The sequence below is a fragment of the Malus domestica genome, chromosome 10 (assembly GCF_042453785.1).
Source record: "Malus domestica chromosome 10, GDT2T_hap1".
NCBI lineage: Eukaryota > Viridiplantae > Streptophyta > Magnoliopsida > Rosales > Rosaceae > Malus > Malus domestica.
Window position 1 is genome coordinate 41,460,001 of NC_091670.1, and position 14,410 is coordinate 41,474,410.

General features: G+C 38.9%; 1 protein-coding gene across 3 annotated transcripts; it reads right to left on the reverse strand.

Annotated features, from left to right (window-relative positions):
* Window positions 1-9,058: 9,058 nt before the first annotated feature.
* Window positions 9,059-12,496, reverse strand: LOC103419471 (cysteine-rich receptor-like protein kinase 26). 3 transcript variants are annotated; one of them, XM_029098224.2, is made up of 7 exons: window positions 11,268-12,496; window positions 11,032-11,166; window positions 10,802-10,929; window positions 10,503-10,713; window positions 10,142-10,379; window positions 9,917-10,067; window positions 9,059-9,824 (listed from the first exon to the last, which is right to left on the reverse strand). In XM_029098224.2, the coding sequence occupies exons 1-7, from the start codon at window positions 12,073-12,075 to the stop codon at window positions 9,501-9,503; spliced, it is 1,995 nt and encodes a 664-aa protein (XP_028954057.1). In that variant the 5' UTR covers window positions 12,076-12,496; the 3' UTR covers window positions 9,059-9,500. The 3 variants fall into 3 exon arrangements, with proteins under 3 accessions (XP_028954057.1, XP_070662133.1, XP_028954056.1); XM_070806032.1 differs by having other exon boundaries at window positions 9,913-10,067; XM_029098223.2 differs by having other exon boundaries at window positions 10,142-10,713.
* Window positions 12,497-14,410: the final 1,914 nt, after the last annotated feature.

Consider the following 14,410-nt stretch of genomic DNA (forward strand, 5'->3'; position numbering starts at 1 on the left):
ATTATAGATTAGTAGAAACAAATTTCATGAATTTTTTTATTTGCGTGTTTCTGTTGGTTCTGTTTTTTTAGCTACAAGCAAATAATGTGGGAAATATTGTGGGAGAGTGATCTCGTAACCACGAAACTTCTAAGTACCGGAGTGTGGTATCGTCTTGACTTTCCTTATCTGTGTCATAGGTAGATGTGGCATCTTCTTTGGAAGTACTCTTCCTCCATCCAGGGGTGGTATCTGTAACTGGTGGAGATGCACAAGGTAATGTATCAATGTCACTTGAAGCTTACTTGTAGTTTCAGGCTTGGTCAAGCGCGGTACAAACCATGTAGTAGGAGTCCCCCAAGTCGCCGAGCTAAGGGATCTGCTGAAAGAGGTAACAGACAAGGTAAGCAATCAGAGCTCCGACTGATTGTTCACATTCTCCCTATCTTGTAGGCAGCATGAAGGATAAAGAGAAGAAAAATGAGAATAGATGATATTGGATACTTTTGCTTTTGAAGAAGTAACTTTCCACATGCTTATTCTTGAACTGGGCTTGAGGGTTTTCTGGTTTCCTCCAGAGTATAAGGCCGACTGAAGAATTTGAGGGTCAAAACAAGTCCATCAAATCTAGAGTACGTTCGACTCTGCTGATATGGGATACTTTTGCTTTTGACAGAGTAGTGGATGTATCGGCACGTGTGCTGTTACGCTTGTCTCCACATGCTTCCTTGTATCCTTCTCACTTGCCCTATTTGTTCCTCAGGCAGATGCGCTATCTTCCCTGGAAGCATAAGATGTTGAAGATGAATACTCGAGAGCAATGCCAGGTAAGTAATCAGGTAAGGGGTTCCAGGCAGTCAGTTCCTAGCTGGAAGCTTGATTCCAAGTGCTGACTGATTGCTCTCTTTCTCCTTGTCTTGCAGGTAAGAACAAGGCCAAAGGAAAAGACAGGGAAAAAGCATGATATGGGATACTCTTGCTTTTAACCCTGATGATATGAGATATTCTTGCTCTAGTATAACTTGTTTACAGAGGTATTATCGGAGGGAAAGAAAGCTGAATATTTCGAAAGGCTTCGTTGGGAGTGCCCTCTCAGATAAGAGGAAGGGTTGAGCATTTTTGCAGGTCTGCCTGTCCGTTGGGGATGAAGGTCGACATATATAGGAGTCTCCCTAACATCAAGTAATAATGCTATTCCTTTACCCTACTTGGTCATAGCACGGTAGTGGGAGCTGCCAGCTTCACAAGTTTTAACTCTGTCAGAGCACTTTGAAAAAGTGGTCTGTGGTATCTGGAAAGCTGATGTTGCGTGTGAAGATTACAGATAAGCTTTATCCAAGGAGATCCGACTCTTGAAGTTGGGAAAGTGGTGCCTCTTCGGTTTTCGAACAAGCAATCCTGTCGGGGATCTGGCTCTCGAGATTCGGAGAACGATGCCTCTTCGATTTTTGAGAAAGCAATCCTGCTGGGGGTCTGGCTCTCGAGATTCGGAGAACGGTGTCTTCGATTTTTGAGAAAGTAATCATGTTGGGAGTCTGGCTCTCGAGATTCGGAGGGCGATGCCTCTTCGATTTTGGAGCAAGCAATCTTGTTGGGAGTGTTTTCTCGAATGTGAGTAAAAGTTGGGCATGTTTGCTAGTCTACCTTGCCACGAAGCACAGAGGTTGACACACAGGGACTTTCCAATTATCCAGCAGTGGTACTGTTCCTTTACCCTCTCTTCGATTTTTGAGAAAGTAATCATGTTAGGAGTCTGGCTCTCGAGATTCGGAGGGCGGTGCCTCTTCGATTTTGGAGCAAGCAATCTTGTTGGGGGTGTTTTCTCGAATGTGAGTAAAGGTTGGGCATGTTTGCTAGTCTACCTTGCCACGAAGCACAGAGGTTGACACACCGGGACTTTCCAATTATCCAGCAGTGGTACTGTTCCTTTACCCTCTCTTCGATTTTTGAGAAAGTAATCATGTTGGGAGTTTGGCTCTCGAGATTCGGAGGGCGATGCCTCTTCGATTTTGGTGCAAGCAATCTTGTTGGGAGTGTTTTCTCGAATGTGAGTAAAGGTTGGGCATGTTTGCTAGTCTACCTTGCCACGAAGCATAGAGGTTGACACACCGGGACTTTCCAATTATCCAGCAGTGGTACTGTTCCTTTACCCTTGTGGGTAATAATATGGTAGCTAGGCCTTCAAAATTTATGTGTCTAAACTTTGTTAGTGTTGTTTCTTTGCTATTCTTTTACCCTTCTTGGTCAGAGCGATGTAGTGAGAGATGCAAGCTTCACGTGTCTCAACTTTGTCAGAGAACTTTGGCAAAGTTATATGTGGTACCCATGAGCTACTGTTGCGTGTGGGAAGTGGGTGATTGAACAGTACGATTCATGTGCTTTCTACTTCGCCAGAAATCTTCGACAGAATGCCCATAATTTCCGCAAAGCTGAGTGTGCGTGTGACAGGTGTTGACAAGGCTGGAAAAGTAGTCTCAACTTTGTCAGAGAACTTTGACAAAGTTATATGTGGTACACATGAGCTACTGTTGCGTGTGGGAAGTAGGTGATTGAACAGTACGATTCATGTGCTTTCTACTTCGCCAGAAATCTTCGACAGAATGCCCATAATTTCTGCAAAGCTGAGTGTGCGTGTGACAGGTGCTGACAAGGCTTGAAAAGTAGTCTCAACTTTGTCAGAGAACTTTGGCAAAGTTATATGTGGTACCCATGAGCTACTGTTGCGTGTGGGAAGTGGGTGATTGAACAGTACGATTCATATGTTTTCTAATTCGCCAGAAATCTTCGACAGAATGCCCATAATTTCTGCAAAGCTGAGTGTGCGTGTGACAGGTGCTGACAAGGCTGGAAAAGTAGTCTCAACTTTGTTAGAGAACTTTGGCAAAGTTATATGTGGTACCCATGAGCTACTGTTGCGTGTGGGAAGTGGGTGATTGAACAGTACGATTCATGTGCTTTCTACTTCGCCCGAAATCTTCGACAGAATGCCCATAATTTCCGCAAAGCTGAGTGTGCGTGTGACAGGTGCTGACAAGGCTGGAAAAGTAGGTGCCTCTTCGATTTCTGAGATCGGCCCTCGTGGTCTCTGAGCAGCCCAGCTTTTGAGAAAGCAAACCTCTTCGATTTCTGAGATCGGCCTTCGTGGTCTTTGAGCAGCCCAGCTTTTGAGAAAGCAAACGCCTCTTCGATTTTGAGATCGACCCTCGTGGTCTCTGAGCAGCCCAGCTTTTGAGAAAGCAAACGCCTCTTCGATTTCTGAGCAGGCGCCTCTTCGATTTCTGAAGCTTCGTCGAGTGCAGATTTTTATAGGGGCTGACAATAAGTTCCAAAGCACACTTGAATATCCACCCGTAGAAGCTCCATTCTTGCACTTCTAAGATCTTGATTTGTCCGACCTCTTCTCTCTTCAACACCTTTGAAAATGTCTGGCCCCTCCGACCGTCGTTTTGACTTGAACCTTGTTGAAGAGGCAGCCCCGCCTTCTCCAGACAACATATGGCGCCCATCCTTCGTCTCCCCTACTGGTCCTCTTACCGTTGGGGATTCCGTGATGAAGAATGATATGACCGCTGCGGTAGTGGCCATGAACCTTCTCACTCCCAAAGATAACAGACTACTTTCCAAACGGTCTGATGAGTTGGTTGTTAAGGATTCTCTGGCTCTTAGTGTTCAGTGTACAGGTTCTGTGTCTAATATGGCCCAACGCCTATTTGCTCGAACCCGCCAAGTGAATCATTGGCGGCTGAAGTGATGAGTCTAAAACAGGAGATTAGAGGGCTCAAGCATGAGAATAAACAGTTGCACCGGCTCGCACATGACTATGCTACAAACATGAAGAGGAAGCTTGACCAGATGAAGGAATCTGATGGTCAGGTTTTACTTGATCATCAGAGATTTGTGGGTTTGTTCCAAAGGCATTTATTGCCTTCGTCTTCTGGGGCTGTACCGCGTAATGAAGCTCCAAATGATCAACCTCTGATGCCTCCTCCTTCTAGGGTTCTGTCCAGTACTGAGGCTCCGAATGATCCCCCTCTGGTGCCTTCTCTTTCTGGGGCTCTACCGACTGCTGAGACTTCTCCTAAGCAACCTTTGTGAAGGCTCCCTCTTGTTTGTTTATTTTGACTCAAGTATATGTACATATTTGTAACTTATCCGGTGCCTTCTCTTTCTATGCTTGATGCTATTTGTGAAAATTTAAACTTAAGCTGCAATTGGTCTTTTCTCTCTTTTTCTTATTTGATCAAAACATTTGTTCTTCTGAGCTCGTCAATCTGAACAGATTTCATGGATAATGAATCAACCACGTGTTTAAAATACATATAAAATTTTCTCCACAAGACCCAACTTAAAACAAAGTTGCCCTTAAAAAAATAAACCAGAAAGCCTACATTTATAATCAACCCCACTAATGAGGATATAGCTCAGTAATATTTGAGTCCTCATTTATCAACACATGCACAGAATTTTTAGATTCCTATGATTGTGTTCCGTCCGTGGTGTCTTTTTCACTGTTATGTAAATAATATGCAGGTCTTGAAGGTAATGAAAGTGTAACAGTTGAAGTCATGGTCGGTCTGCTAACCACATTTTATTGGATGCAAAGTAAACCAATGTGGATGAATCTAATTGTTTCGGTTCCTAATCCTGTTGTTAACATATGGTCTATGATATTTGACACCGTATCCTCCTTCCAATTTCTCCATGCCCATAATAAAAGTTGAGAACTACATTAAACAAAGAAAGTTCATACGGCTTTGGTATTTGACGCCGTATCCTCCTTCCAATTGGCTTAAATAATACTCTAAAATTTAGGGTTGTCAATTGAGACAACCTATGTTATACGGCTTTGGTATTTCACAGTTAGATTGTAGATATTTGAAAGACAAATGTTTTTTTATGTTATTTAATTATTTATTAAAATAAAATATATTTTCTTTATCATGTAACGGGTTAGATCTATTACCTGTTAATGTTAATGAATCGAGATAGGTCAGGTCATAGTACTCCATTTTAACGGATTTGACATGACTCAATCTATTAATATATCGGATATGTCACAAAAACGATACGAACACGACACACACGACACGATTGCCAGATCTAACTCAAAATCCACTATTGTCCCAATGGTTCCTGACCCTTAATTTGATTTGCAGGTTTTTTCCTTTGACCAATATAGCAAATAGTGTTCCAAAATTTCTAGTAATTATATATATATATGTTTACAAAGACGTTATATATAAAATGACTCACAATGCCACAATAAATTAAAGTCACTTCACCCAAAATAGTGTTAGTCACAATTAGGCTTCAAGCTCACAATAAGTATACATACTTGAGCTTTCCTTCAACCAATTAAGTATACATACTTGAAATCTCGTCCCTGATTTTCACTATTGCAAACTACGTATGTATATTAAGGAGTTATTATATTATTTTTGGAATTTATATTAATTGTAGAGTGTTGAGATTGTGTACTCAAAAGATGTCAAGGTGAAAAAGCTACAATTAAAAAGTTGCCCTTAATTAATTAAGGAGAAAAAAAAAGGATTAAAGAAAAAGCCACGGGGGGTGGCTGAGAAAAGGAAGAAGAAAAGGAAAGGAGGTGCGGGAGAGAAAGGAGGGAGGAGGGGTACGAATCAGAAGAGGGGAGAGGAAAGAAGTGACGAATTAGAGAGGGAGAAAGAAGGGAAAGGAGGGAATGAGAAAATGAGGGGGAAAACCGGTTTCCCCTTGACCCATCGCGACCCGGTATAATTTTCGGTGAAAATCGTCAATTTTCCGACGAATTGAGATGATTTACCGCCACCAATCATCACTTCGTTACTCCCTCTTCATCTTTCCACCTAAAATCGAGCTATTTTGGCCTTGTATTCGTGAGATATGCACCGGTGGGTGGTGGGGTGGACAACGGCGATTCCGCCATTTGTGAAGACAAAACCATTGACTACCACCATGGTTCAACTCCCCTTGAGGTCTGGATGAAAGCCCAAACAAGTTTGGGGGCGGTGGAGCTATGGAATTGTAGGATTGAGGCACACCCATTTCTAGGGTTTCCGGCGGATTTGAGTGAAATTGGAGCTCTTCCCGGCCAAATTGGACTTGGCCACATGTATAAAGTTTGCTCTACTATTTGAGATCTTCATTTCTGTAATTTTTGGTAATTTTTAAAAATAATTGAATTTTCCGGCAAGTTGGGGCGGCCGACCGCCACCCGCGGCGGCGGCCTGGCCAGTGGGCCGACGATGTCCTTTTAAGTTCAAATAGATGCCTTGATTTCATAATTGATAACCGTATGACGTAATTTGATAGTTTGGACTTAGTTTCATTACGATACCTTACTTGGTCAAAATATGAATCAACGATCTGACCGTTGGATCGTCACCAAACCGTAATGTGTGATAGAAAATAATATTTTTGGATCATAGAAACTTACGGATCGAGAATCCAACGTACGGATTTTCCCTAATTGGATTTCTAAGTTTGTAAAATTAATTGTTAACCGCTACCTAATTCTAGCAATTGGCGGAGATCTGATTGTTGGATCGCGATGAGAATTTAGTATATGGTTCTATGAGCATAATGTGGACTTTGGGAGGTTATGGATCGGAAATCCGATGTACGGATCTTCCGGATCGAATTTCGCAGGGTTGTGGACCTTACCGTTGCTCGAGAGTTGACTTTTGGTCAATATGTTTCGAAACGTTTTAAATACTAAATATAGTACCACAGGATACTAAGTAAGTCTAGTGGGGTCACATTGGTTAGAGAGTGACTGGAATATATGTGATGTAATTACTACCTTAATTTCTTATATTAATATCATTTGTGAATATGATTTGGGTTATAAATGACATTTATATTGACATGTGAATTATATATATATGCCATAGACCTATGTTTATTAAATGTAAATTCTATTGAAGTGTTATTTTTATTTCTGACTATTGATCTATTTTCATTAAGTATGATTTGACTTGTACATTGGAGATATGGTTTGTATTGTATGATTGGATTGATGTAATGAAATGCGAGGGCTAATAGTGGACCGTTAACCCATTGTCATGGGGTTTGTTGCTTCGAAACATGTTTCACCCCTTGTGTCATTATTTTATTCTCGTTTCGTTGAGTCTTTGTAACTTGAGTAACTTGATTCATGTCTTGGTTCATTGATTGGTGTTATACATTATATACTTCACAATTCCGTTGAGTGATGGTCCGGAATCGTGTCCTGGTTTGGATTCTGTTGAGTGATGGTCCGAAATCCCTTATACTCAGCGATTCCGTTGAGTGATGGTCCGGAATTGTATCATGGTTTGGATTCCATTGAGTAATAGTCCGGAATCCCTTCTACTTTGCGATTCCGTTGAGTGATGGTCCAAAATCGTATCCTGGGTTGAATTTCGTTGAGTGATGGTCCGGAATCCCCTTTGTTGTCTTGACTCCGTTTTGTAGTTCGAAATTCCGAGATGTAGGCTTCAGTCGAATTATGCCGCTCTAGCCCTACATTTCGATGAGTGGTATGTGATATTGATGATGCGATGGTTGGCATTATTGTTTGAGGTGATTATGGAATGATGTTGGCTATGGTTATTGTAATTATGATTATACTTGTTTACCATTGAGACTAGTGAATATGATTGTGCTCCGTTGTTTGTTCTTTGTAATATTGTATGATATGCATTGTGATATATTGTTGAGACATAGCGATCTATGTGATGAATATTTGATTGTAGTGAAATGACGAACTACGAATGGCTTGATCCCAAATGTGGGTACGTAGGCAGTCTAACGAGGAGATTAGATACAGCCATAAAGTATACCAAAATTGTAACGCAATTCGAGTATTGAATTAGGCTTTATTCATATCCCGAAGGCGGGGTATGTTAGATATATGGTTATTTGATGACATCTCGATCCTGGACGTACGTCGGGATTAGGGCGTGACAGTTGGTGGTCATTATCTAGTATTAAATCAAGAAATAGACCAATCCCGTATGAACAAAGAAAGAGTCTCTGTGTTTACCGAAAAAAGAGAGTCTGTCTTTTAAGTTTATATGTGACTTTATAAGCTTATAGATGTCATTGGACTTTTTCTAAGCGGTACCTCTCAACTTTTTGTCATTATACGTGGAATTTATGTTTTGGCACCTATTGGAAGTAATTCTCAAACCCTTGAAGGGAGATTAGGCCGAATGCCTAATTCATGCGCAATTTTTTGTTGAAGGCCAACCACAAAGAAAAAGGCAATACTATGTATATGTATATTTATATTTTGTTTTAAATTATTATAAATGAACCAATGAGAAATATAAAAATTTAGATTCAACGATGTAGAGGATCCTCTTCGGATCCACTTTGTGGAAATTAGAAAGAAAATATATTTGTGATGAGTGTATAATGAGATTTTTTGAGAGTTAATAACAATTTCTTGGTTTTATATAAAAAATAAAAAATGAAACTCATCTACTTGTTTTCCCACTAATTGACTTTGCTTAACTCTATATCCACAAACATAGCATATATATAGTTGCTGACATAATATGAATCGTTCACTATAATCACCAAAAGCAGTACTCAATATAAGGTTGCTTCTTGTTACCTACCACTTAGTACTACAGTCTAATAATATTCTTTTTCACTTGTAAGTCAGAAGTTTTATATTCTATTTTTGTCAAAAGCGAATTTGAACCACATTATTATTGCTAGCCCATTGTAAGGCTTAGGCCAATCCCTCATCACCTTAGAGTAGATAATATCGTTTATTAAAAAAAAAATAGCTTTTTGGGTTTGCTTAGTGGCAACCATAAAATTATATAGTAAAAAGACATTGAATGTATATACTGACATTAAATAGAAAGGAAAACTAATGAAAAGGGCTTGAAAACTTTGAGTTTTAATAATAAGGACAAAATAAAGGGTAAAGTGAATAGTACCAGGATTGACTTTTTAGTGTAAAAATGTGGTTTTTCGTTAAAGTGAACAGTACCGGGTGCTTTTCGTTAAAGTTCCCTATATATAGAATCTAGAGACTAAGATTATTTTTAATCATGTATAAGACATTTTTCTAAACTTCATCTTATTTAAGAATTAAAATCTAATTTTCTATAGAAATTATATATCTGTTCCAACACACAACATATATATTACATGCGAGGACACAATTTATATAATAAAAGGGAGTCAAAGCTTGCAACTTTCAACGAAACAATACTTTCAAAAGAGAGGGAATAAAAACCCTAGCATCAAGGCCCTCGCCGGCAAACGACAATCGAGGACGCTTCCCACATGTCCTTCTATGATCGATGCAATCTGTGAAAATTTAAACTTCAGCTGCAGTTGGTGGTTTCTTTCTTTTTCTTATTTGACCAAATCATTTGTTCTTCTGAGCACGTAACTCTGGACGATTCTATGGATCATAGATCAGGTCACGGTGTTCTAAGTACACATAACACTACCCGTCTTATAACAAACTTGTGCTTAAAAATAAACCAGAAAGCCTACATTTATAATCAGCCCCACTAACGAGGATATGGCTCTGTAATGTTTGAGTCCTCATTTATCGACACATCCGCAGAATTTTTAGATCCATATGATTTTGTTCCTTCCGTGGTGTCATTTTCACTGTTATGCAAATAATATGCAGGTTTTGAAGGTAATGAGAGTGTGACAGAATGACTATTAAGCATCGAAACAATTGAAGCCATGGTTGGTCTGCTAGCCACATTTTCTTGGACGCAAAGTAAACCGATGTGGATGCATCTCATTATTTCGGTTCCTAATCCTGTCGCTAACACAGGATCTATGATATTTGACACCGTATCCTCCTTCCAGTTTCTCCATGCCTATAATAAAGTTGAGAACTACATTAATGAAAGAAAGTTCATATACTAAGTGTTAAATCATGTGTAAAATTAAAAATTATATTCTTACTCACATAGGTTAAAAGGTCCTCTTCATTCTCACTACTTCGGAAATTGGCAATCTTTCTACCACTTAAGATCTCGAGAACTAACACACCGAAACTAAAAACATCCGATTTGACAGAAAAACGTCCATGAATTGCATACTCTGGAGCCATATATCCACTGCATGATTATATTCACCAAATTAAAAACATGAATTTAGGATACTAACTTAGCTAGAATTTTTGGATACTTACTAGGTCCCCACAATTGTCTTAGTATCTCCTTGAGTTTGATCCATCGTAAACAATCGAGCCATGCCAAAGTCTGCAATTTTAGGATTCATATCTTCATCTAACAGAATGTTGCTAGGTTTAAGATCACGGTGAATGATTCGAAGACGAGAATCTTCATGAAGGTAAAGAAGCCCTCGAGAAATCCCTCCTATGATTTTGTAACGTGTTTCCCAATTCAAATATCCTTGATTGACTGGATCTAAATACAAGCGCAATAGATTGAAATATGATGCATAAGTTTTTCCTTTGTTGATACAATTTTCAGTAATATAAAATTGAGAGGAAATGTTATGAATTATGCCAAAAGGCAGAGCAAACGTACCAAAAATGAAGTGATTCAGACTTGTGTTAGGCACATATTCGTAAATGAGGATCCTTTCCCCTGCTTTCAAGCAAAAACCTAGCAGCCTTACTAGATTACGGTGTTGAAGTTGAGCAACTAACGTGACTTCAGTTTTAAATTCACGATCACCTTGCTCAGAATTCTTAGAGAGTCTTTTCACGGCTATATATCTTCCATTTGGTAGCCTACCCTGAAGTTTACAGAGAAAAAATAAAAACTTAGTTGGGTAAAACAATTTTTCAGTAAATCGTTTTTCTTGTAATATAGTGTTTTGTTACCTTGTAGACAGGTCCGAATCCACCTTGTCCAAGCTTATTTGCATCAGAGAAGTCATCAGTTGCTGATTTTATAGTTTCAAAGTCATATTGCAACGACTCCACCAGACTATCGTCATCCGAATTATCATCTGAAAAGTGACAGCTTAATCATAACATATATGTCCTAAAACGCTACTGAGATAATTGCATAATACATGAGACTATGTGACAATTATCACAATTGAACTTACTTTCAAGTTTTTGTTTTTTCCATCGTCTCCTCACTCTTAAGGAAATCAATATTCCGATAAGAATCATAGCGACAAAAACAACCCCAACAACGACGATGATGATGATGACTGCTTTTGATATGGTACTCTTCTTTCCTGCTCAGCATCAGATGGGTGCGTTCATTTTATTGAGTGTCGCATATAGAAAGCAAAGAAAAAAAAAATATTTGTAATTAAGACGTTAAGTTTAACCATACCTTTTACAGATGGGAGAGTCACCAAAGAATCCGCGGTAGGCTCGTAGAAAAGAGTTGCCTCGAATCTCAAATTACAACTCGGCTTAAGAACTCTGCCTCCTTGCTTTCCACCACAACAATCTGGTATTTTTGAGATAGCCCCTTTAAGGCAATCACTGCAATTTTGCTTATCTAAATCTGGAGTGCACTGCACAAGTGCATATATTGTTTGGTTTGTCGTACTTTCCTGCATAATCGTATGTCCGGCTGCATATTTTTTAAGAGAATCCCCCGACGCAGCTTTCTCAGTCAAAGTATCCAAAAAGAGATTGAGCACCAAATCGAATTTCTGGGGATCAATTGCGTCAGTCAGGCTAGGCACATACTTAATAGGCTCATCCTCCTGAATACCAAATATTAATTTGCTCGAGTATCGGACCATGCAACGCTCCGCCCATACGATTGCTTCATCTTGATTCGAACAATTCGTGAAGAGAAAGGGACTAGACTGGTTGACACAAGTGTGACAGTTGTTGAGGGACACATCTCCTCTGCACAATGCAATTGCGTTCACTTTGTCGGGGTCTTGCCCCATTGATGAATTGTAAAAGCCGGAATTGGTTTGATCGTTGGAAGAGAAAGAGGAGAGGAGGGTGTCGAGGTTTTTTTGGTAGGTGCCACCGTCTTCGTAGGTGCCGATGTTGGAACATCTCCAGCAGAAGTCAGCTGTATAAGTGCATGTACCGTCGTTGACTTGGGCTCCGGTGGGTGCAAGAAGGTCCAAGAGAACGGGAACAATGAAGAGAATTAGCAATCTTGAGGAATCCATTTCTGTTGTTCAAGTTAAGTGTAGTGTTTCATTATATTGTTATAGTAACCAACTTGTCTTCAGTTCTTGGTTTAATAGACCACCAACTAGCACGATGCAACTGCTTCGCTAATCATCAGGCCAATTGGGTTGTATTCCTATATCCTATTCTAAGTCAGGAGAAGACGATTCAAACTCGAGCATAAAAGGATGGCATATATTGCCCTCACCAGCTGATCAAACCCACATCCATCTACCCCAGTAGAATTTTGAATTGGGAAAACTACAAAGAATATATAGGGAACGCCTTGACTTTAAGTCCATTATTGCCTCTGATGATAATTTTGTTTTTGTGCTTGTGGTACAATATTGACCATTTGTTTTTGTGCTTGTGGTACGATATTGACCAATTCCAATTTAATAATATCTCCTTCGCTGTCCATATCCATTTCTTGGTTGGTTACATTCCATAAAAATAATAAAAAGACGGAAATGATGGTGATTTTATGGATAAACAAAAACTAAAAAATGAATTAAGGACGTGCAATAAAAGAGTAATGATATACTTATCATATTTTTTTATATTACAATTGTACTGCCTTTCTAATAAAGATAGGGACCTCCAACATATGTAAGTCTCATATCATATTTTTAGAGATGAGACTCATATGTGTTGGTGGGTCATACCTTTATTAGAGTGATGATACAAATTTGTGGTAAGTGTATAATAAAAAAAAAGTTTTAATGAAAAGAGATTCTTCAAACTTTTTTTTAACCAAAAACAACATAATAACTTTATTTAATGAAAATGACTTTAATAATAAAGGCAAAAATAAAAGAGAGCATACTCTTGGAAGTTTTCCTTTTGTTGGACTTGGAATTCAACTTGGCCAGTTTGCCCATGGCTGCTCACTTCTCTTCTGCTATGGAGGAAGCTTCTTTGTGTTATTTGCTTAGGGGACTCAAGGCTCAAGCTGTCACACGGTACGAAAACAGAGATTGGGTGGAGATTGATTCGATTGCAAAAATAGTGGAATTGGAATTGAAATGAAAATATAAACGATAATAGAGGTTATACAAAGAGATCGAGAAAAAGAGAGATGATTAAACGGGCAAAGACTTGCCTTCAAGGGTAAAACCGGAAACTCATTGCTTGGGCCAGTCTTATTGGGTTGTTTTGATGTTGGATTTGGCTCATCATTCTTTTTTTTTTTTTTGGGCCAAAATTTTGCTCATGGATGGACAAGGCATGCCTAGCTACCTTTCTCCGTCAAGATGCTGCTAACCAGCTTGTGTTTTGGCCTGATATATGCCTGCCTAGTTTGATTAATAATTAAGGCTCAACAACTATTACGATCTGGACAACTTTCTACTTCAAAGTCGAATTGGCTTAAATAATACTCTAAAACCAGCTCCTAAGAAGCTAACAGTGCGGTGAAATGTTTTGAAAACGGGGTTTATGATGGTTTTCTAAGCAATCCACAAAACCAAAAATAAGAGTAACTATTAGCTCACAGTTTTTTGTGAAAAAATGTGAATGTTGGTCTTTTCACTAGAGATATTTTTTATAAGCATTAAGGAAAATGTTATAACTACTTCAGAAGCCATTTGACCATTTTGAGTTTCTAACTATTTTTAAATTCAAATTTAAGAAAAGTACTAGCGGAGCCTGGAAGTGAAATCTGGGGGCTTAAAATCTCCAAAATGTCGGACATCATTTAACAACCTTACAGTGCAGAGGAATTTAAAAAAAAAAAGAAAGAAAAGAAAATAGGTATAATATGTAGCTTATTTTATCTGACAAGGGTAAGAGGGCCGGTGGCAAGGAGGAGAGAGATTGAGAGAGATGTGTTTGTAGAATTGTAGGGGAATGTATGTGTTATCCCTTCTACATAGTGCCTTTATTTATAGTAGTAAAGGAGAGAAGAAATTCCTTCATCGCCAAAGAATACAAGTTGTACTAGAAAATGATAACTTGAATCAAACTAATCTAGGATTTACACAATCACACTTAAACTAGGAAAGTTTACAACACTCCTCCTTGAGTGTATAAATACTCAAGGTAGATCCAGCATCATGCAGAAGTTGAGGAAGTCGACTCGTCGACACTGATTCTAAGGAACAACGCTTATTCTCAATAAGGTAAAAACTTGCATAAGTAAGTAAGTCTCACTAAAAAACCCTAAGGCTATGGCAAAAACTCGAGTAGGGATAAAATCCATAGTCTAAGGAAAAATGCGTGAGAAATGCAAAGTCAAAAGAAACGTCTACAGGATGTCATCAAGGATATGACCAGCCCAAGGTAGGTGTCTCGTTAAAACCTAGTTAGGTAGCAAAAATCCAGTGGGAAAAATAA

What these genes read in the sequence shown, in the direction of transcription:
- LOC103419471 (XM_029098223.2), bottom strand. Translation starts at nt 12,075, where the DNA reads ATGGATTCCTCAAGATTGCTAATTCTCTTCATTGTTCCCGTTCTCTTG. An exon ending in GAAAAAACAAAAACTTGAAA is followed by an intron (nt 10,930 to 11,031) that starts GTAAGTTCAATT and finishes GTCACTTTTCAG; the next exon opens with ATGATAATTCGGATGACGAT. An exon ending in AAGACAATTGTGGGGACCTA is followed by an intron (nt 10,068 to 10,141) that starts GTAAGTATCCAA and finishes ATAATCATGCAG; the next exon opens with TGGATATATGGCTCCAGAGT.